Source organism: Plectropomus leopardus, chromosome 1 (genome assembly GCF_026936395.1).
Source record: "Plectropomus leopardus strain MGB_pleo_1.0 chromosome 1, ASM2693639v1, whole genome shotgun sequence".
Taxonomy (NCBI): Eukaryota; Metazoa; Chordata; class Actinopteri; order Perciformes; family Serranidae; genus Plectropomus; species Plectropomus leopardus.
In genome coordinates, this window is record NC_142176.1 from 27,442,998 (window position 1) to 27,467,562 (window position 24,565).

The following is a 24,565-nucleotide window of genomic DNA, read 5'->3' on the forward strand; positions in this document are numbered from 1 at the left end:
ATATATGTATATATATATATATATATATATATATATATATATATATATATATATATATATATATATATATATATATATATATATATATATAATGCTATAGACTAAACCATTTTGCATATATAGGGGGAGAGCAGCACTATTTTTTAAATATTTTTATTAATTTTTTTGTTTATATAGTGACACTCAGACACTTTTAATTGAGTTATAGCACTGATTACTTAGAAATCAAAAACTGCAAAGAAAACCACTATGACACTTTTACTTCTTCTTCTTCTTCTTCTTTTACTGCCTCCTTTGGCTTCTATACGCTACAATGCACTGGCCTAAGTTTTACATTATTATAGTAGCCTACAAGTTTTCACATCAATTGTCTAAAAAAGATCTCTTTCTATTAAATGATATATGGAGTTAAAACTGGATGCCCAAGCAGTGATATTGTGGCAGCTAATGGGGTGGGAATATTGCTAGTTATAGGAGCAGGTTGCGGAGGAGGAAGTGGGTATACTCTCATATATTCCAATGGATTTTTGGCTATAAGTGAATATTCTGTGAACAGCCAGAAAAAGAGGTATATCCTGTATACGTGCATATACCCTCACTACACCTGTGTGCTTTCCCATGGAGTATTGCATCCTATTGTGGACAAGTATTCTATACTATATCACCTTCTTTTCTTCAACACCAACATCCTTTATTCAGGGTGATTTACCTTTGTTTACTTCCCATTCCTGCTGTGACTCATTATGTAACTTCATACCAGCCTTTGGCAGCTTGTCTTTATGCTCATTGCAGAGAACAAGCAAAACTGTCTTATAAACGTTTTGTTTTCCCCATAATGAACTTTTCTCTGTCTGCATGGGTAAATAAAGGAATAAAATAATGAATATTTTATTTTTGTGTTTTTTCATTCACATGACCCATCCCTCCTGGGATTGTTCAGACACATTAAAAAAATAAGAAACCAAACATTTCAGTATGTAAAACCACCATCATCCAACAGCACGACATTCTGTCCATTCTGATAAATTTTTGTACCTGACAGAATTACCTACTCGACATTAAATTACATTTATACAGGTGGTAGTCCATTCTGATAGATATAGATATGGATACAGATAGATATTAACATATTAAATCACCATGTGCTGTAGCTGAATCTGAGCTGAACAGTTTTCAATGGTTTAACTTGCTCTTCTGATGAAAGTGTGACTTTTGTTTCTGCTGAAAATCTGGCAGTGAGCCAGAACGCAAAATACACCAGGACCTGAAACCAAAGCAGCTACGTAGAATTAAACCACCATTAACTTTATTATATACAGTCATACTTTTTTCTACTGTGACGTTTTAAAATGTATTTTGCAGAGAGAGAAACATGTCTGATTGTAAATGGTAAGATAGTGCCTCTTTTTTGTAATATAGCCTGTGTGAGAACATATTTCCTGTTGCCCAGTTTTTATTTCACAATAGATGTGTGTCAAATGTGCTTCAAAATAATGGGGCAGAGCTCTATAAAAATGAAGAAGTAAAAAATGGCATGATTACCATAATGTTGAAAGCAGTCTAGCATGCTCTGTATTCACTCAGCTGTTGGGTGTTTGAAAAGCTTCAGTAATAACTTTATGACAACAGTAGAGGGCACTGTGTAATCACTCAAACTGCTCCCCTTTACAACACAATGCTTCCTAAAAACACTTCATGACTTTATGCATGTGTGTCTCCTCTAGTAAAGGCATTATAAATTAATGCAGAAAAACTACTGATCTTATATTGAATTTTTGACTCATCCACAGGCCTGGATCTTAATCCTGCACTCTTTCCTTATTTTCCTCTATTTGGTTTACCACATAGGCCTACACTTAAATTAACGGACCTTTTGACTGATATGCAGACTGACAGAAATGACTGCAGATCACTTTCTAAACACATGTGGGTCAGGAAAAAAAGAGCGGCAGGGGCCAAAAAGTGCACATATTGAATATTCAAAGATCAGAGTCGTCATGACACAGATCAGCTGCCTTGTTTGTCAACATCCATGTCCATGTGCCGAAGCCTCACATAATATCCATCTGTAACTCAGTGCTTTTCTTAATCTCCATCCTGAAATGCTTTTAACTTGTCGGTAGTTTACTTCGTTAATTAAGGAGTTAATTAGGAGGTTAATTAAGGAATTAAAGAAAATAAGTGCACAGAGCCACTCACTTGTCACTTGTTGAGCTGTTTGGGTTAATAATTGAGTTGACTGTTCAATAATGTTTTCTGTAAATTTCATTTACTCAAGGAGCAGAGTGGAGGATTTAGTGCATATAGTGATGAGGGTTGCAGATTGCAACCAGCTGACACTTCCTCCATGTGCCAAATGTGAACTCCTGGTTAGATTGCTTCAGTTTTCATTGTTATCCGCAGAGGTCTCCTCTTCTCCAAAGCAAACAGACTAAGTCATTTAAACCAGTAAAAACACTGAAAAGAAACTGTTTCACATTACTAATTAGAGGTTCTCCAATGCTGTTCGGTTCGTTGAAGAGGGGCTGCTAACTATGGTGGCCAAGGTAAAAATGACATGGAAATGTTTTTTTTGTGAATACAAAATGGCCCTATTTAAAGCTAATGTTTGGTTTGTCTGTTCTGGGCTTCCATAGCAACATCGCGATGCAACATGACTAAATCCTACAGACTGGACCTTTAAACATCTATTTGGTGTTTCTTTTCTTCACTGTCTAATATAAAACGCTGAGGGGGAAATGATAATTGCTTTACTGTGTTGCCTTTTAAGTAGATACATTTAATTCTATTTCATCTAAAATACTGGAATTAGCCTAAAATAAACCTAGTGCTTCAGTTCAATTGTTCATTATCATTATTGGGGATGCACAATAATATTGGCACATTATCGTTCATCATAATCGGCCAACTTGCCTTTTCCTTTTTTGCACAATGAATAAAGCAGTGGTCGACTGATACTGTTTTTTCAGGGCCGATACCGATAACAATAATCGATATTTGTAACTGATATGTATTGACAACAAAACAAAAATCTTTCCGGCAATATTTAGAATTTGAAATATAACAAACTTGAACACAAAAATGAATAAATAAAAACAGCTCCTTTACAAAGTAAAAGTTCCTCCCATGCTAACACAGACTAATACAGACAATTGGCAAAATGCCAAATATCGGCCCCAATAATTGACTAGGCCAATAATCTGTTGACTACTACTAAAAGGCATTGTATTTGGTGTACATGTTTATTTCACTACAGAAGAGACTTGATGATCACTAATATTAGGCAGGGGAAAAAGAAGATAAATCAATATCTGTATCAATTATCACCCAAATGATTCATTAAATATCGGCAAAAATCAAATATTGTGCATCCCTGATTATTATTATTATTATTATTATTGTTTTATCAACATTTCTAAAACCTAAAAAAATACCATGGGAAAAAAATAAGGACTTTAACGTTCTCAATGATAAATAGACCCTTGATTCTTATTCTGAAATGTTACTTTATATGTCAAAAACACACAACCACATCATCCTAACAGCATCCATAAAACAATTTTACAAACCTCCATCCAAAAAGTCCAGTTTTCTCCCTCCACACAGGCAGCCGTCTACATGCCACTCAGCCGGAGCCTCTGGATGTGTATTGGCCTGTGGATGATGAGGGGCAGGCCGGCCCCGCCCTCCTCCAGATGTGCGCCTCTCTCCTGTCTCCTCAGTCCACTGCTGGCTTCAGCGCAGAGCGGAGCCTGGGGAAGTCAACAGGAGGAGAGTAACAAGTATAAACAACGAGGAACCGACTTCCTCCGCCGGGGGGTCTGCGCCAGCCGCATCTCACTCGATCTAATGAGTCGTGACTTTATCGGTAGCCCATGAGACGGAATTTGCCCCAGGTGGGAGATTTCGTGTTACCTGGCCGGAATCAGACGCAGAGCTGATGGAGAGAGGCGGACCGGCTGAGTGCGCAGCGCTGCTGAGCAGAGAGGTTCATTCAGCGCAGAGCTGCTGACAGGGAGCGGTCTGCTCTCTCGCCCGACCTGTGTGAATACTCAGTTTTTAAAAAGAAGTGATTCAAGAGGCAACAAACCGTGGAAAAAGAAAAACATCCAGGATTTTGTGCTCCTTTCCGGCGCAATGGGGATGTAACCGGTGTCCATATGCATTTGGAAGCGGCGTGAGGTTGCCTCCAGATTGAGAAGAGCAAACTGCAGGGGCGTGTGGTTAATTGAAATCGATCCGGTGTTCTCGTTTTGAATGTGAAGCAGCAGCAGAGGTTTTTTCTCCTCTCCTGCCTCCCCTCCTCTCACCTCCAACATGACTTCACTGTCGGGGACCAAGGAGAGGTCTGTGAGCAGCCGGAGCAGAAAATATGGGGTAGGTTACTCACTACAGTAGCTGAGAGGTGGACACACCTCTGTTAGCTCTAAGCCTGGTGAACATAAAAACTTATCATGCGTTCAGTGATGCATGCACTTCACCTCACACCAACCATCATTAATAAGATAGGTTAATCACCTTTTCAGGCTGATGTAAACCAGCGGCATGTTCAGACTTTTTTTTTTTTTTTAACTGGGGTGGCCCAAGAAGGGCAAGGACATATGCAGGGGTGGCATGAAGTATGAGCGCTGCTGCGGGCTGCAATGTCGACATACCTTTAATTTACAATTTTTGTATTGAGTACTCATACCTACTTTAATAACTAGCATTGTAGTGTCTTACATAGTTGTTTATAGTTTAGTTTAAAAAATAAATAGACCAACCACAACACAACAAAGTGACACTACACAAATGTAAAATAAAGCTTCTGTACTTTGTTAAAGAAATTGTTCCTCCAAAAGTAAATAGTGCAATAGCAAGTATAAAGTGCCAAAAAAATAAAATAAATAAGCTGTGTGAACACTTTTCTTTAACAGTTGTATCAATTTATTAGTAAAATTAGTCAGGCTAGCCACTACTCTTGCACATTACCTCTCAAGTATTTAAGGCTGAATTGCACCTATAAACGAAAATTCAATTTACTGGTCAAACAGTTCAAACTGACTGGGCAGATAGCCAATTACAGAGGAATGGTACCTGAGGTGGCCTATCAGATTTCAGGGGTGGCCTGTGCTACCCCATGCCATTTTCTAGACACGCCCCTGACTTCGACAGCAGACTCATTCGATTTGTACTCATGCTGCTCATTATTAAGTGATCACATTGGTGTCACAACAGTGGCATGTATTTAAAGTGATAGATCTCCCACATCTCTTAATTATCACTAACTGAGAACCAATCAGGTGTCACACTCACACCTGTGTCACTGCCTACCTCCTACAGCCTAATTAGTGTTAATTTCCAACATAGGGTTGTCTCACATTATACCCACCTCTTCACTTGGAGATTATCAAGTATTCCCACCTATCAGCCTACTCATTGCTTCCTTATTATAGCTCTTGTGAGGATTTAAAGTAGCTATAGGACCCAACCTCCGCAGCCACCACCACATCAATGAGTCTGCCCTCTCTGACTGGATTTGCCAAGCTGCAAAAGATCTAATTTTCAACTCTGTGCGGCTTATTTGATGTTTCCATGTGGTCGTCTGAATAGAGAAAAATAACACGGGTCTCCACACGGAATCTGACTTAATCCTATTTAGATGGTGATAAAGCATGCAATATGTTGACTGTCTCAACTTGGGCTGCAGCACCGTCACAGTAAATGTTTAACATTGCTTCCTGTTTGTGTGTTTTTTGTCGGACCATTTGATTTTTTCCCAAATGTTAGTTTCGACCTCTTGTCTACCCACTAACTGTCCATTACCTCTGTGTGCGTGCTGGCATGAGAGTGACAGTGACGATCTGTATGTTCAGGTTATGAGCTTCTTTCCAAAACAACATACCATCTGTAAATTGTTGGCATGTGTGGTAGGGGGGAGCGGGGTTGGTTGGGACAGGGGGACTTAGGCCAATTAGAAAGCAATTATGTCTAACTATTTACAAAAAAAATATAAATAAAAAGCAAGGCTGTCAGCGTTAATGCATTAATTGCAAAGCGATTTAAGTCTTTACATAACGTGTTATTTTTAAAAATTGCGTTAATCATTGTTCGACATTCCTGTCTTTAAGAGTCTGTACCGGGCTGAGATTTAAAGCTAGAGTGATGATAGTCTCTGTGGCAAACATGCAAATCCTAGGACAGAGAAGGAATGGCCCTCTCTACTTCCCCTATGAGTGGCTAGTACTTGTTTCCTTTGTTGACTGGATTGTTTAGGTTTAGGGTAAGAATGTAAGGGTAAGCCAAACAGAGGCAGAGTAATGCGGGTCATTCCTTAGCCATCCTAGGATTCGCAAATTCATATCCTGTGGAAGCAGAATTTTAGTAAAAACGCACTCCTTGTATATTTGAGGAAATCGTGCCTTTCATGTTTTGGCTAGGCGCTAGAAAATGTGATACATTGTTAGCAGACACCTGTATCTGTTCGGAGATCAAAATATTTTCATTATGTGAGCATTGAAAGGTTATTTTCTGTCAAAGCAAATCCATCACAACCGACCCCGCTCTTCCCTACGCATGGACACTGAAGCTCTGAATCAGGCTGATATTTTTTAACTGGACTCATTTGCTTTTGACTCTGATGAATTTCTGATTCGTTTGTGAGAAGACCCACAAACAATGGGTGATTTGTTGAATTCATCAATATATGTAGCCTACTGAGTATAGCAAGGTGGATATAGTGAACACACATCATTAAATTGCTTTACAGGCAAAATGCAAATAGTTTGACTTTTAATTTGCATGATACAAGACATTTGGCCTGACCCCCTCCTCATTATTTTATCCTCATTTCTGTGCAGCCTGTTGTGTGCACTGTGATGAGTGGGATGTTGCACATTTTCATACAATCTAGGCTTTTTGTATGGAGTTACAAAACCTATGGGGAATTCATCCATTGGGGTATTAATTAATATTATTTACACCTGCCAAAATGTCTGCCATTAAAAAGGCCTATTAGTCAAGTTTTAACTTCTTACATTTCTGCAGATGCCCGACACCTCCCCGACCAAATCTGCCTCCTTTTTCCCTGACACATGGTACCGAAAAGCTTATGAGGAAAACACCCGCTCTGGCACACGCCCCGCCCCAGAGGGCGCCGGCTCCATGCCGAGCTCCACAGGTACCCCGTCCCCAGGCTCAGGAATCTCCTCACCAGGGTCCTTCTCTGGATCACCAGGGACCATCTCTCCAGGGATTGGGACAGAGTCGCCTGGTTCACTGGGTGGCTCCCCGGGTTTTGGGACAGGATCACCAGCCTCAGGCAGTGGAAGCTCCCCTGGTAGTGAAAGAGGGATATGGTGTGAGAGCTGCAATGCTCAGCTGACAGAGCTGAAAAGACAAGCACTGAAACTGCTCATCCCTGGACCGTACTCCAGCAAGGTAATAACTGGATTGTCTGCGTGTCTGTGGTGTGTATGAACATGTGTGTCTAAAACCTACTGCATGTGTTTACACTACCTGCTTTTTCACACGAATCGAGCTGGATATGCTCAGTAGCACAGCCTCCAAAAATAACTTGTTCCTTCATTAACTGTGGCATTTGGACAGTGACACATATTAACTTGATTGCTCATGAAAGACTGGGCCTCTAATCATTCCCTTGCTTACTGCATTGCTGTGTAGTCAGAGTTATTGTTCTCATAAATCATCAGGATGACCAGCTGTGGAAAGGAGTGGAGACTGAACAGCCTTTGGGATTTAGCATCATTATTGCATCTGAAGCTGTAAATCTATTACTGACACAGGGGCCAAATACAAAATAATAGATGACACAGACAAGAGTATTTAGATTTTTGTCTTGGAGTTCTCCGTTTTACCTGATTGATCCTATCACCAGAATTGACTGAGCTCACTTTTTTCTATATTGTTTTTCTCATTTGAGGGAATTAACATGATGGATGACTAAAAGACCACTTTGAGCAGATATTAATCGATATAGATAGATAGATTGCAGCCTTTTTCTAATTTTCTTTGACAGGTGATTTTTTTTTCTTTGGGTAATCCATATAATCAATTTTAATTCCATTAGTATAGGGATTTAGTGGCATCATGAGCCCCAGAGTGGTGTGAGCTGATTTATGATATGGTATCTAATCATATATTTTACACATTTATAATTGTGTGTGTATAAATATAATCAGTTTATCAACAAATGAAACCTGTGCTAATAACAACTAAGATTGTTGAAACAACAGGAAGGGAAGCCTGCACGACATTTGGTGTTACTTCAGATGACTATATGTGTTTGATGCAAGTTGTGACCAGGTAATTGTTTTGCAAGTCCCAAATAATTTCCAAATCCTAAATTTTGAGTATTGAGTCTTGAGAAAATCATAATGCACGCTTCACCAAATGTAATGCCATTGTAACAACAGAGGTTGGTGCGTTTCCGTCTTTAAGTTTTTGAACTGCACGTTTAACACAGCCTACTGCAATTCGTTATTTGTTTACCATCCATACTTTTTGTACATACGCAAAATTATCCTTGGTATTATTTCTTAAAACTTGTGATCAGTGACGTAACATTAATATTTTATGGTTCTCTCCTGCCACTTGATTGAATGCTGAAAAATATGTAACAATGTGGATCTTGAGAATTTCAGTTTGCTGGGAATGGATAGTCTTAAAGTTCAGGAAATATTTTGATTTGTGATTCACTTTTTAAATAACAATTTTTAAAGTCCAAGTAAAGTCACGAGTCACTGGCGTTTAAGTCAAAGTCGAGTTAAAAGTCTTTTTTGATTTTGTTAAGTCGAGTCAAAAGTCATCAAATTTAGGACTAGAGTAACCCCCTCTGAACATTATCACAGAGCGATAATTACATATTGTTTTGATATTGGTTTGGTTGGTAAAGAAAAATAAAAAAAAAAACAAAAATGTGGAAGGCATGAAAAAAACACACACTGAAAGTCCATCTGGCAGAGCTTTGGACTGCACAATTTTTCAGCACGTTGCCTCTGGGTTCAATGTACCTCTGCTGCAGTTGACTGGATTTTAGTTATGAATGTAGTGGGGCCACACCACAGACTTGGAGTTAATTGGTAACAAATAAGCATGTGTTATGCACAATGGGGCTAATAAAGTGCATCCGGCGAGTGTCAGTCAAATATGGGACTACAGTGGGACAGAGAGACTTACTATAAAGCGAGTAAGACAGAGACAGAGGTGTAAACACTGGGTCCTCATTAGCTCAACAACATGACAGTTGGAAATTGTTAGGAACAGTGGGGGTTAATGGGGACTGTTGGTGGGCAGACCACTAATTAAAATGTAATTTGTGAGGTTGGGTTTAGGCTGATTAAAGCTTCCCCATTGTGGTTAACTTCATTGCAGTGGAGAATAAACACATGCACATAACTTACAGTATTTTAATCGGTGTAGCTGCTGTATTACTTTAATGTATTTGCACATAATTAAAACTGAGTAGAGTACTCCTGTAACAGTTGCAACTATGAAAACTGACTTAAAAAATATCACTGAACCTAGTACACAAAACTATGATACACAGGCTAAAAACACCAACAAAATGTTTGGCTTGAGAATTTTGTCAACGAAAAAGTCTTTACTACCCTTATCTTGGTGTGCTTGACAGATTCAAACTCAAAACTATGACTTAGAGAGTGGACTGCAGAAGTGGCAGTCTGTAAACAAGTGTGTGCTACAATGTGCATGCAGCTCATTAGATAGTCTTAGAGTAATTTCACAGTCAGAAGAGTGCATGTGTGCCTCTGACGTGCTCTTAAACATGTCTTTTTTTTTTAGTTTCACTTTAAGTTTTCCTCCTCAGCTCTTGCTTGTGAGTCCTGAGTGAACTAATTTAGGCTCAGTTGCTGCAGAATTTACTGAATGACCAAATTACATTGCTAAAATTGGGAGTGTTAGTAAAAATAAGTAAAAAAAAAAAACAAAAAAACAACAACTAGCAATTAGATCTGTTGTGGTGCTTGATGCATGGTGTGACCTGTTAATTTAAAACAATCAGGGAAGGTAAACCCCAAATTAAGATGCACTGCCCTGTTGAATCTTTGGAAACCTAATGCAAGATCTGAGTATACAATAAGAGTGCTGATTGACTGGGTCCTAAAACCCAGAACTTCGTTAGCATTTTAGCACTCCTGGCTACCTCCCCTTAAAGTCAATGGGTTTTTTAAAAGGTTTTTTTGGTTAGATGCCTGAAATAAGGTCTGTGGTAAACACGTGTTCAAGAGACTTAAACGTTTTGTGCTATGAGATAAAATACAACAGTTAAAATCCTACTTGTAAATTATGAAGCTTTTTTGTCATAAAAAAAGGCAGTTGCTAACAAGTGGCAAAATGAGACTTAAAAATCATGAAGTGGTGTTTATTTGCCCAGATTTTCTTGCTGAACAAAATGTGTAAGTATCATCAATCTCAGGCTTTTTCAAGAAGGAACCAGGGCTATGTTAACTTCCACGTCTGCCTACAGAAATACATCATACCTGCAGAACTCTATGTGGGGTTTGAGTGTGGTTTCTTCATCATACTCCTCTTACAAGAGTGAACTGACCTGCACAGGTGTTTTGTGTCAGGGAAAAGCTGAACTCATGTCCTTGGTGAAGCAATGTGACCTAATAATCCTCCTCCTTCACCAAATGTGCCAGAACAGCACTTCAGCTGAGTGTGTGTGTGAGTGTGAGTGTGAGTGTGAGTGTGTGTGTGTGTGTGTGTGTGTGTGTGTCCCTTCCTCTTGTGCTGTCAGCACGAGACCCCATGTTATTCCTCTAGGAAACTGGGACATATGTGACCCCTCACAGCTAGAATAGAAACACACATCCACCAACAGATATACCCCCAACATACATTCATACATGTACACGCACACACTCTCTGAACCATGTAGACCCGTCTCTGTCCCTGGATATGAATACATGATAGGTTATGCTTGACCCATGAACGCACGCACACATGCACGCACACACACACACAAGTACACACACACACACACACACACACACACACACACACACACGGAGCTGTTGATACTATGCTAATGATGACCTTCACCGTTCTTACTGTTGAATATTTTGCTGTTTAGATGTCTGCAGTTCTCTCTCTGTGTGTGTGTGTGTGTGTGTGTGTGTGTGTGTGTGTGTTGTGCTTGGAGAGCATTTAGCATGTTTGTGTGGCAGTCTGTTCAAGCATTCTGTGAATACAGAAACAACCACAAACACATACACACAAGCCTCCATGTTCAAATTTGTTACTATGCTTAAATGTCATGATATTTGATTGCGGCAGACGCATCGGTGTTTGCGTGTATGCTCATCCACTTGTTTGTCTGATAAGCAGCTATGAGTGCAAACAAAGTAGGGTTTTTGTGTGTGTGTGTGTGTGTGTGTGCTGTCCCAAATAGTTGGAAGCACCACAGATTCATTCATAACACTGACACTCAAAGTCAACATTTGAATGCTGCACAGCTTTTTAATTTTTCAAATTTTATTTTGCATGTCACTTTACCGAGGTCACTGATGCTCTGTAGACAGGTATCAGTGATGTTCTGGGCAGTTTAAATTACCCCCTGTAGAGCCTTACTGTCCTGGGCCGTGCATGAACCATTCCAGTTGGTGATGTTTCCAGTCAGTATGCTTTCTATTGCTCCCCCTGCAGATGTTAACCAGGATCTTGCTCTGTAATTTAGCTGTCCTAAGTTTTCCTTAGAAAGTAGAGCCTTTTTTTTTGCCAGTAATTGGTCGGATGGGTGTTTTGGTGGAAACTCGCCCAGATATCGCCCAGATATCGCCCAGATATCGCTACTGCGCAGAATCCGGCTCTCAATGACATCACCCTCGCAAGATGGCAACATCCGTAGCCCTGACATTTTAGCCTCACTTAAGCATAGCAGGGCTAAGTGGGGGCATGTCGTCCATCTTAACATGTAGTCTATGGTTGGTACAGCCCTAGTGTGCAGTGTTTATCTGCTATCCATTATATGTTTTAGAGAAAATACCTAATTCATTTATTCATTCATTCATGAGTAGTCTAAAACAGATAAATATAGCATCTGTGGGATTTTTTTTCTGATGTGACATAAATGTTATCCTCAAATTAAACTGAAATTCATTCAGTTGAATTTATTACTGGTAGTCCTCTAGAGAGAGAGAGAGAGAGAGAGAGAGAGAGTCAATGAGAGAGAGGGTAACAAAGTGCACCGTTGAGGGATTAGAACGAGCAGAGTAGGTTTTCAGGTTTAGGCTCACACACACGCAAAATGCGAACTTGTAACCACAGGACTCAAAAGCACATCTGGCTGCACAGCTGCACTCACTTAAGGCCCCTGTCCCTGCTCTACTGGTGTGTATAACCGTAAGTCTGTCTAAGTAAGTGTATTCATCCCTTATATCCACGCCCAAATCATAAATGGATGCAGGGTGATCTGTTTTTGGCTGGTCCAGTTCCGCCCAGGAAAGTGGGTCAGTATGTGTGCGTGCATCTCTGTGTGTGTGTGTGTGTGTGTGTGTGTGTGTGCGTGCGTGCGTGTGTGTTTTAGACACCAGAAAAGTGTCTGTTTCAGATCAGCTGAAAGTCAAAACTGTGTATGTTTATAAAATGAAGCATATACTGTTCCACTTCAGACATAGAAATGAAACCAAAAAAGGACATGTTTGCGAACATTTTCACTCTCTGTGGACCACTCACTGGCAACTTGAGATTTATTGAGATTGCTTTAATCTGTACTGAAGAGTTTTTCAAGTTTAGAATATATATTATATGTGAGCAAATTGTTTATATTAGCAGACACATTATTTGACTGACAAGATTTGTCTGTACATGAAACAGCTGCCAGCAGCTTACACAACACATGCGTTTTGGTCTTTGATGTACATTATTAAGGCTGGAATCACAGATACAGTGCAGTGTCGTGAGCACAGAAGCTTATATTACATTTGGGGAGTCATATTTCGCTTCACGTTGTTCTTAAAAAATCTCTCACAAATCTTTGATCCATGTTATTGATAACTGGACTTTCAATGGTAATCACTGATAACTTTGTCTGTACACCACGGCACATAATAGAGGCAAATAACACTACAAAAACAGACAAAAAAGAAAACATTTAAGTACAAAGCCAGCCCAATTTCTTGCTTATGGTAGAAATATACAAATATAAAGGAAAATGACCAAATCAAGAAAATCTGCAAGTCTACAAATTCAGGCAGGCAAAACAGCTCCACGAATGTGTGGCGTACACAACCAAACCATGTTGCAGTCGTGGTAGCCGGTAAGCAGCACAGTTATGTCTGGTGGAACTGTCCCTCCCAGCTCCCTTACAGTGAAGCTGGCGACGAAGACAGCAAAAAATTGGGATTTATTAATGTCGTACACCAACTTAAGTAAATCATAACATATCAAGTATAGAATTCATCTGCAAATGGCCTAGTTCAAAAAAGTCACTTTTTTTTTTTCTTTTTTTTTTTTTTTACATTTTTTTAATCAAGACTAATGTTTTGGGCATTTTAATTGATAGGACAGTTTTTAAGCGTGAACGTGGGAGAGAAAGAGGGAGCAACATGCAGCAAAGGGCCCAGGCTGGAATCAAACCCGCGGTTGTGACTTAGGTGAAGCAAAGGCTGAGGTTTAAAGCTTCTGATCTGTCTGCTGGTTCAGATGCCTTTTCAAATCCGCCACAACAAATGGGGTTAACACTCTTGTGGATATAATCAATTTAGCTTATCCTAGTCACTTGGTAATTTTCACCCCAAACCAGTAATTTGTCTGTAATTAGTCTGCTTATCAGATCAAATGGTGGAGTGTTATTGCTCTGCAGTCTGTCCTCAAAGGGATGTATGTTTCTGCACACAGGTAGCTAGTTTTCCCATAATAACCAAATCCCATAACACTACAGAGGGAGGCCTCTGGTAACCACGGCAGCTGGTGTTGCCACGGCAGCGACATGTGACAGATGTGAGCCGCATACATATCTCCATCAGCGCTAATGGGCTCCTCATAGCTGTGTGCATGTTGGTGAGAGGCAGAAAGAGGGTGAAAATATATGGAGTCCATAAGAATAATAGCACATGTTTGTGTGGATGTGTGTGTTTTTGAAAAGAGGTAAGAAATAATTTAATAGTGCGTGTGTGTGTGTGTGTGTGTGTGTGTGTGTGTGTGTGTGTGCGTGCGTGTGTGCACGTGTGTGTGAGAGAAGAGAGCGATCATGCCCTCCTGACGCCTTTCAGGTGTGAAAGACATTACCATATAAAGAGGTGGCTTCATCAATAACAGCAAGACGCTGTGGATGGATGGATGTGTGTGTTTGTGTGTGTGTGTGCGTGTGTGTGTGCGTGCGTGCGTGCGTGCGTGTGTGTGTGAAAGGAGAGGCAAGGATGCTGATCCAGGCTGAATCGAAGAGTTTCTCACTGGGTTTATGTCAATTTGACCCACCCCCCAGCACACACACATACACATCATCTCAGAATCTATTGTAATTTACTGTTATATTTATCAGAAACAAATAGTACCCAAAGATTAATTAAGATTGTTAAGTAGTTTAAAAATGTAGATACTTTTAATTTAAAAATAACAACGTAGCATATAGTCATTGCTACACTAATTAAACGTTCTGTCTGCAACATTCAGTGCATTAGTATAACAGAAATCCTTGCTATCTAAAGTTATAGTGCAGTAAAGGCTTCCTGAGCAGAGAATAAAGTCACACTACCCCTGTGTGTGTTGTAATATGAGCTTCTCTGTCACATGCGCTTGTTAGTCCATGTGTGTATCCCACCACTGGCTGGCTCATTGCCACAGCTTTGGACTATGCTCATATGGCAGTTACCGATGACAATGTAACAACATCATTGTGAAAGGCTAGCGCCCGCCCTCCACTTCCCCTGGTTAACAACACTAGCTCTGTCAGTACTGTTGCCGTTGTTTAGAGCTGTTTATGGAGTTAGCACCGTTAGCTGCTAGTCGCCGGCTCAGCACCTCTCTGCTAAGAACCGCGTTCAGATAACTCATATGCTCTGAATTTTTCACAGAGCCCCTTTAAAGGTACAGGCACACCAAACTGACATCAAAGAACTTGTGGCAATGAAGGCCAACTGTCGCGTCACCTCACATCACCTGTGTCTCAGCAAAAAAGTTACACTTGAACACACCACAAACACTACAGCAGATGGCCAACGGGCACTTACCTCCTGTGCCTATGTGGGAGGAAGTAACTCTCCACAGCAGGCGGCGGAAGTCTATATTCGTCATTCAAAAAGGGAAACCGAGGACTGACAGGACGGATGCAAGATGCTAGTTAGCCTAACAACAAGACCCGAGCTTGACAAAACAAAGGGTATTTACTGTGTTAGCAAATAATAACACAACATGACAAGTTTGTTTTAATCTCATCCGCTTGGCTTTAGCCCTTTTTTACTTTACTTACCTCTTATGCACTGAGCTTAACCGTCAATCAAAGTGATTTCATTCAATTGCTGTCTCCGACGCTAATTCAACACACTTAACTGACCAAAAAAAAACAAAAAAAAAAAGCTGACGAGGGCCAATGGTGCAGGACACATCATAAAAGCTAGAGCAGCAGATGCTCACCTGTGGCCCAACACTGACAGACAGCAGACTGTCGCCTTGGTGTGTCAGGGCCTTAAGTGACCCTTAAACCAACAAAGCCAAGTACAATAAAATGCAATACAGTTCAACAGTCCTAGTTTGCATGGATGTTACAGAGAAAAAAGTTTGCAGAGAAAGATATGGGAAAAAACAAAGATCCAAAAGGGGTCAAAACGCCTCGTTTATAAAATGGACAAGGAGACTGGCAGAACTCCTTCAAGCTAACAGATGGGCCTATATGTGGAAGTGTGTAAATAACATCTTGGAAGAACAGCTATCAGCTGGTAGTTCATATGTTGTAATGGTGTGGTCCCCTCAAGGAACATATATTTAATGTTGAGAAATGTTAGGCTTTTCACTGGTGTTCACGTGTTAATTAAGCAATATCACCTGAGAAGAAGAGCTGTTGTACTGTACATCATCACGGCTGTGGTTTGCTCGTAGGCACAAGGCCGTGATGATATACAGTACAACAGCACTCCCTCTCGTGAAGTTTCCCCCACAATTTTTTCCTGCCCAACGGCATCTCCCAATATAGAATAGTCTGTTACACTACAATCTACAGTAACAGTAGATACTGTAATTACTGACCATTAATGTTTGCCTTATTAACGGTTGAAAACAGCAGTAGGGCGGAGTAATATATGCCTAGTTAAATGTCCCAGGGACGTTGTACTGTATATAAGCACTCATGGAAATCAAATTGCTTGGTCGGAACTAACTGTTGTATAATTTGTGCTAAAGAAAACCAGCAGGCTGGTAAATAATCTTTGATTGTGTACATGTTTTCCGGGCCACCGCCCTGCTTCTTTCAAACAGATACTGTAAGTGAGATTATTTAAAATGTCATGAGGCATGCAGTGTTTAGGGATAAACAAACATAATACTCTACTCTTGTCATCTATACAGTCTACTCATCTCAAACAGTGGAGCCCCTCTGGAATGAGGTGGAACCAACATGAATGTGCTATTTAAGATCTTGCAGGAACAAATTTGCATCGACTACGATCCCTGTGGAATATTCCCAGCACCTCATTTATATTTTCTATACCTTGAAGAATACATACTGTTAGAGACAAAACCCAACCCACCATCAATTAGAAGAATGTGTGGCTTTTATCTTGTATCTGCTATTTTCATAATCTCACCGCCCCCCCATCTCACTCCCTCATTTAACATGCCTGCAGATATTGCCATGCAGGGACCAAGATATCAACATCATTGACAAACTAACACACCATATCTCTGTCTGTTTCTCTCCCACACATTTTTATTTTCTAAATTAGGCTCCGGAGAAAGAGAGGAGAGTAAGAGAAACAACAATTCAAATTTTTAGAGGGGAGGGAGGAAGAAGAGGAGAACCTAGGAGAAGGGCTTAAAAAAAATAAAAGTGGGAGAAAAGAAAGAAGAACATTATTCCTAATAGTGCTATCATTATCATTAAAGTCACTGACCCAGAACGGGCACACTTAATTAGACTAACTACCCTAGCCAGTAGGCTGCCACAGTCAACACACTGTGTGTGTGTGTGCGTGTGTGTGTGTGTGTGTGTGTCTTTGTGTGTGCGTATAACCTGTCTGTCTGTAAAGAGACAGAGAGGCTACTAAAAGCTTTGCCAAGACGGCAGATGATGTTAAGTTTGCCAATGTGCCTTAATTAGGAAATTTAACACAAAATGTGGATGTACAAAGTACCATGTGTTTGTGCAATAGTGGGTGCCAGTTTGCTTAATGTTGACTCTCTAAATGCACTTCCTGCTCACTGGCTTATTTTAAAATGATTCAAAGAGACTTAGTTCCAAAGCCAGATTTTCTTTTCTTTTTGGTCACTTTGCATTAGTATGATGACTTATTTGAAATGTTTGCATCACTTTTCCTTAGCAATGACATTTAATGACTTCACAGTAAATTAATGTGAAAACACATATTAAATTGGGCGTCCCAGTGGTCTAGTGGTCTCGTGGTTTTTGTCTGGGGACATTTGTCCTCACCCCTGTCGTTCTCTAACCCTTTATTTCCTGTCTGTCTATATTGTCTTCTTTCAAGCTAAGGCAAAACAAGAAAACACATATTAAGAGAAAATGAACAGGTGTAGTCCACTCAAAGCAGTGGCAAAGACAAGCCAGTTTTACATTTATTGCACCTCTGTACACCTCACAAGACAAACACAAACACAACATCTGCACACTGACAACACATCACAACAACAGGCAAATCACATGCATGAGTGAATGCATCCAAACACACACCCACACACAACAGTGTGTACTGATACTCACACAATACACACACCGAGGCACCCAGAGGTTCATATTAAAACACACACTGAGAACCAACACACACTGGCATGTGTGCACGTGCACTGTTGGATGGTGGTGAAAGTGGCAACAGCATCCACTGCCATGAGGTCTGTAGCTACCATGGCAACTGCCTCTCCATCACCTCTACAACACAGAAATAAGTAGAGAGCACTACTATAGTTGTGCACCTGTCTGTCTCCACCTATAGATGTTCACATATGGTATGTTTGTGTTTGTGGTTTGTGTGTTTCTATTTATCTGCCTGTCTCCCTCAGTTTATCTTATATCTGTCTATCCATCCTATCCGTCTGTCTGTCAGTGGTGAAAAATGTGCAGTGCCTCTACAGACACTGTTTTTCTTCCCTGTGCATTTTCCTCAGACTTTTAAAACTTTTTGATTACGCCATCCAGATCCAAGATGAAAAGAGAAAGTGTTCCAGTAGCTGCAGGTGCCAGCTTCAACACTCTGTGACACTGTGACAAGTCTCGCTCGCTGAACAGTTTATTTCAAAGACCTGCTAACCACACTTTTAAAATTAGCCAACCTGCTGTCACGAGCTGATATATCACGCAGAAACACATCTCGCACACACACACACACACACACACACACACACACACACACACACACACACACACACACACACACACACACACACACACACACACACCGTCACAGGCTATCACATAGTCAGATATAACACATCTATCTTCAGCATCTCACACCAGGAAGATCTCATGACAGGCCGAGGTGTGAGTGACAGGGATGACTTATATGTGTGGTGCCGAGTGTGTGTGCATGTCTGTATGTCTGTGCCTTACTTTATCTGTGTGAGTTTTCGACTGTCAAAGTAAAGGCACCTGCAAAGCCCAAGCACAAGCCCAGGGGCCCCAGTTGCCAGTGCCCTCCATGGCCTTCCCCTGCAAAATGTCCCTTAAATTAATACGTACCGACCAAGAAGAGATGCAAAATGACCACAAAGAGATGCAAAGGAACTTCTTACAGACACAATGACAACATAAAGGAGCAAAACAACCACAAAGAGACACAAAATAACAAAAAAATGACACAAAGTTACGTAAAAGAGACACAAAACCCCCAAAAGCTGTATAATAACTACAGAGACAGCCAAAATAACAAAAAAGAGGCAAAACGACCACAAAGCCATCTTGCTCCTGAGTAGGAGAGGTGGCAGGGCCTTTTACATATGTTCCCAGGGTCCATTCTTTCATATTATGGCCATGGTTGTGGTGTCAATGTGTGCGAAAGCAGCAACTATGAGCACATGCAGGCCTGACACCATCTTTATTAAAAATACACTTTCTGTCATTTAGATTAGTCTAGTAAACAACTGCTTTCAAAGTCGATCTGCTGCATAAAAACTCTGCTGCTCTGTTATGTTTGTTCATGTTTTTAGTTTGTATGCTGATATTTGGATGTGTAGTAGTGCAGTATAAATATAAAAGAAGGATTGAAGTCATCATGATACCTCTGCTCAATACAGATGAAACTAAAGAAGCGTCTAGAGGGAGAGGGACAAAGTTGTTTTGTGTCAGATACACATACATATATATGCACAACCAGCCTCCGGCAGCCTCGTTGTAGTGCTGTGCTTAGGTCAGTTTGCAGGTTTATTTACAGAGTATGAGCTCACCAATGTCCAATACTGTGAACAACCTGCTGCTCAGCTTTCACAGCCATTTACGAGGACATGGTGGTGTTTCAAGGTCAAGGGTTTATTGACAAATCATGTCAATAAACTTAAAATGATCTCATGGTGCTAAGCTAAAGTTCCTGTTTTTGACAGCTACAAAATTTGCAACATAGTCCCAAAGTTAACGCACTTTGGTTCAAAATGCTCAACACTGTGTCTATTGCAGATAATTGTTGATGTGTATGTCTTTTATCATACCCCGAGGAGCAATGTGATTACATTTTCTTATACAGTGGATCTAATTTTCAAGCACAGCTGTTGTTAGTATTAAAATGGAAATTGAAAAGAGAAATATGGATAGAAAGAAACAGAAGAAAAGATGAGCATGTGGGAGGAAATGAAATAGTTTCGCAAACAAGTCCGCACTGTCTTTAGTTGTGTGTGAGTGCTTACTGTGACAACAGACCCACCTTTAGGGTCAAGATTAAAGCCAGGGCTCTGCCAGTCAGTTGCTCATGTTTTACAAGTACTGTAATGGCATTCCTGTCCTAAATACAGGGCTGCAAATTTGTGTGGGCGTACATTCCTAGCTTAACTATATAGGTTAAGAGGCTGAGTAATGCCAAAAATAGGATGAGAGGAGAATTCTGTGTGTGTGTGTGTGTGTTTTAAGCAGCACTGTGAGTCTATTGTGTCAGAGCAATGTAAAGGGCAGGAGGTGAAACGAGAACAAGGATGACATTTAAGCTGCAGTTTCCAGTCCGGCTCCACGGGAGACTTCACTGCATTGGTTGTGGATCAATTACCATAGTATACTTTCTTTCAAAAAACATTTATTCTTTTATGGGGTTCCAATATTAGAAAATGTTTTTGATAACCATGACTTCACAGTCTATCCCACCTTTTAGGTTGTGGTTACGTTCTGCAGAAATTAATGTTGATGCACTACAGGTTGTATGGTTCTGCAATACTGTGATGGTTTAATAATATCTGAGTAAACTGATTTTTAACAAACATTTTTAATGGCTGATTTGCTCCCCGCCAGGCTCTCTTTCTCTCTATTCGTCATCCCTCCCTCATACAGACTAACAGATATAAATATCATTAACCTTCTCCTAATGCTTATCATCCATCTCAGCCCTGCAGCATCCTCACATCATACTTCTCTACAGCTTATCAACAAGATGGAGGAAGATGACGAAGAGAGAGGGGAAGAAAGGGGAAAAAAAGAGACACAGATGTAGCAAGGCATAGATGGAGAGAAATAGTGTGCATGTGTATGAGAGAGAGAGAGAGAGAGAGATAGAAAGAGAGAGAGAGAGAGAGAGAGAGAAAAAGAGAATTAAATTGGCTGTTTGTTCCCAGTCTGTGCTTCAATCAGACACAGAGAATAGCCTCTAGCCGTTAAACTTTCCAATTACCTTGAGCAGATGGAGCCTGCGGGGCTCGATTTAGAGGGTTTGAAATGGTTGTTGTTGTTTACTGTTATCTTCTATTGACTGTACACCAGGATACACACAGTGCCAGAGAGGGAGTCATACTAAAGCAGGGTTCTCCCTCTTTAATCTGTACCTCTACATATCTCTGTATCCCCCCTCTTTGCACTTTAGTCCGTCTCACTGAATCACCTATTTGATATCTGACTAAGTGATATCTGATTGATCATATCATCTGGATCAGCAGCAGTTGGTAAAGCAAGCTTGTGGCCAGTTGCTTGTCATGTTGAATCCATGTTTGATGAAACCTTGGATGAACAAGTCTCCCCTCTCTCAGTAACAACTGTGCTCTTGAGCAAGACTCTGAAACCTCTGCTGCTCCCTACGAAGAGCCCAGCGGCCAACAGTGCAGCACTGTAGTAGCTTTACGGAGCTCCCATGTATGAATGAGTGCTACTGTGTGATTATGAAGCCTGGAAAAGAGTGAGCACGCTCAGTTGACTTTCATGGATATAAGACTGTTAAAAAAGTGTTTTAGTTTTAGAGGCTTGCAGCATGATCCAAGCACACCCTGAGGAGGTTTAAGGTTTATGTTAAAACACATAAACGCTCTGTAAAGGCCTGGGGGAACCACCTGACAAATTGGTTTGAAGTCCTGGGCAAACACAGAGGTTTGTTTACTTAATCTGGTATTTTAGGCACAGTGATTTTTTTGTTTTAAATAACTCTCACATTAATAGTCTTTTGAATTGAATATTAGAATATTAGTCTTAATATAAAAGCTGATTTACCATGTATTCTTATTTCTCTAGTATCTCAGTATACATTTTTAGCAACAACAGATGAGGCGAAAATTCCTCTTCACAAAATTGCATTCAGTTCTAATTAACAAATGTTGTTAAACATGATGAACATTACACCTGCAAAAAATCAGCACGTTTATCACTGTAAACATGTTAGCGTGCCAGTATTAACATTAAGCTTGAAGCATCACTATAAGTACAGCCCAACAAAGCCCACTTGCATGGCTGTAGACGATTGTTTTGTCATCAATTATGTTAGGCTTTTTAATTTTTTATTTATTTTGCCTATTCCTCATGTACATGGGTGTTTTCAGAACAAGACTTTCATTCTCAATAAAAAATAAACAAACAAACAAACAAAAATCCAATCCATGCCAAACCAGCAGGCAGGAATATAACCATAAAGCCAGGTAAAGAAGAAGATAATGTTGGTCAATACCTGGAGGTACCTGGTTACCTGGAGCAGCATCCTCTTTAGTGCAGCCTTTGTTCCTCAATATAATGAGAGAGTAACAGCACATTTATGTCTAAAAATGTAAAAAGTCCTGTTGGCAGGGTTTGAGCCAACAGTTTTTTTGTCTGCCATTGCACAAAATGTTACCTAATTTGTGAAACCTCACAAGTAATAATGGCGCACATTCTGATGTTTCAATCCAAAATTTCTGTTTTCCCTGTCTACATGTTGAGAATTAAAATGGACTTTCTGATCATCTTCATTATGGAAGGAGTTTTACAAAAGATCCATTTTCAGTATCTAAAATGCAGTTTGCAGGTGGACAAAAGGCCAACACGGAAAAAAATCTGTGTTCTTAAAATAATTGTGTACGTGTGGACAAGGTCTTACATAGGTTTTGCTGAGGAAGTAGACAAGAGGTACTGAGCGAAAGAAAGGGGTGTGACATGTCATTTTTGGTTATATCGTACTTATCCTAATTAGGACACCCTGAATACACTCATTTCTTTCAACTGCAGATTGATAACAACATTTAAGTCATTGCCTAGTGGCTCCAATGAGTAGTCAAGTTGGCAGATGTAGAGTCCAGCACACAACCTGGCACGTGTTTGAACTGTTTTCTCATTATACAACAAGTAGCTCTGACGAACAATCTGACTGGTCGACAAGACATTTAGAATGTGCTCACACCAGCATGACAGCCTGACTTCCTCATCACTAAAAATATTACTCCGCCGTTTCTCAACTCAGTGATGCTAACGGACCTCAGCACAAGTGCCTCGGCCCTGACCACATCACTGTCACATCACAAATGGCACTAAAGCACACCCTTGAGTTTAATATTGCTTAATTAAATTCTGTATTAGTTCATGGTTGACATACTTTGGCCGAATTTTGAACCAAGGCAAACCCTGACAGAGTTTTGAGTTTGTGCTTTGATGTGTGTAAGGGTACACATGATGTTTCTGTGTGTTACTGTTCACCTGTTTCAGTTTGTGTGCACACATGTATCAGGCAGATCTTTACCTCCGGTTCCTCTTCAGTGAACCTCACTAACCTTGAGATGGAAGGATACCAGAGGGAAGAAAGGATGGGTGGGAAAAAAGAGGAGGAAAAGAGGGGAGCAGGGGAGGAGTGAGGGAGTGTGTGTTCAGGTGTGAGATACGGCAAGATGGATTACCCAACCCAACAGTCCATTTATCACTGTCAGAGAGAGAGAGAGAGAAAGAGAGAGGGGGGGGAAGAAAAAGAGGGAGGGTGAGGGATGTATGGCAGAGAGAGGACAGGGTGGAGGGCTTGGGGAAAGATAGAACAAGAATAGGTGGAGGACGAAAGGTTGACAAACTCTTGTGAGAAAGAAATCCACTGAATCTAACTTATGACAGGTCATGCTCTAGAGAGGATGGACACGGATCTAAGAGGAGACATGGAAGTTCAGGAAGTCGTTTTTCTGCATTCTTTAATTTCAGCAATGTTGTCCCTGTGTATCAAATTAGGTAGTGAAGCTTGTAAATTTGCTCTGTAGTTTGGTGTGTTGGCCATTACTAACACTGGCCGAGGTAATAATCCTCGTGGATCATGTGTAGCATCATGCCAAGGTTCAAGGGTGCCATCTTGCCCCTCAGATCAGAGTTACAAGGTAAAGTGGTTGACATCTTCCCCTATGAAATGGGACAACCCTTCCAAGACTTCATTACATCATCGATTCATTGATGCTGGCATTTATGTAAATTGTAAATTTGCTGTCTGCTGTGATGGTTTCTCGCGTGGGCTATAGGCAGCATTTTGCAGTTGTCAGGATCTATTTAAAATTAAAAGAAGTCACCAAATAAAAAAGGAACACTGCTTTATTATCTGGCCACAAGCAGAACTCTGTAGGCTAACATTAGCAACCCATGCTCCCACCTGCCAGTCTGCACTGCTATGACAGGAGAGGTAACAACTGCAGCAACTTCACTGCTGGACTTTGTTAGCCTGAATTTCTGGTGTTACATTACATAAGAAGGGGGACTGTCATGCACATTTTATCAATAACAATATAATATTAGCTAGCCAGCTAGCTAGCTACCAAGGCATTGGCCCTCTGGCAATTGTTTTCTTATGCTTGTTATAAAGAAAAGGACCATAATACAATAAAACAATGTAAAATTAAGCTAATATGATGGTTGTCAATTTTTTTTAAAAAAAATCTCTAACTAAGAAAATACATATGTGGTTTCCTTTTGTTGCTCATGCAACAATATTGCTGATAATTTCCCATAATACTCTGTTTGGAGTGTGCCTCATAAAAAGATGGAGGACCATGT

At 40.3% G+C, this 24,565-nt stretch overlaps 1 protein-coding gene and 1 long non-coding RNA gene across 3 annotated transcripts in view; one reads left to right on the top strand and one right to left on the bottom strand.

The window, feature by feature from the left end:
* The first annotated feature begins 3,642 nt into the window (after positions 1–3,642).
* The window catches only part of kif26ba (kinesin family member 26Ba), a 110,041-nt gene continuing 89,118 nt past the window's right edge, over positions 3,643–24,565 (top strand). For both annotated transcript variants that reach the window (XM_088079146.1, XM_088079153.1), the window contains exons 1-2: positions 3,643–4,377; positions 7,027–7,419. In XM_088079146.1, the coding sequence (XP_087935272.1) occupies positions 4,318–4,377; positions 7,027–7,419 (453 nt within the window). In that variant the 5' untranslated portion in view covers positions 3,643–4,317. The remainder of the gene's footprint in view (positions 4,378–7,026; positions 7,420–24,565) is intronic.
* Positions 7,173–24,565, bottom strand: part of LOC148190433 (uncharacterized) — a 74,181-nt gene continuing 56,788 nt past the window's right edge. Inside the window, exon 6 of the long non-coding RNA XR_015776838.1 lies at positions 7,173–7,315. This is a non-coding gene — a long non-coding RNA (uncharacterized LOC148190433). The remainder of the gene's footprint in view (positions 7,316–24,565) is intronic.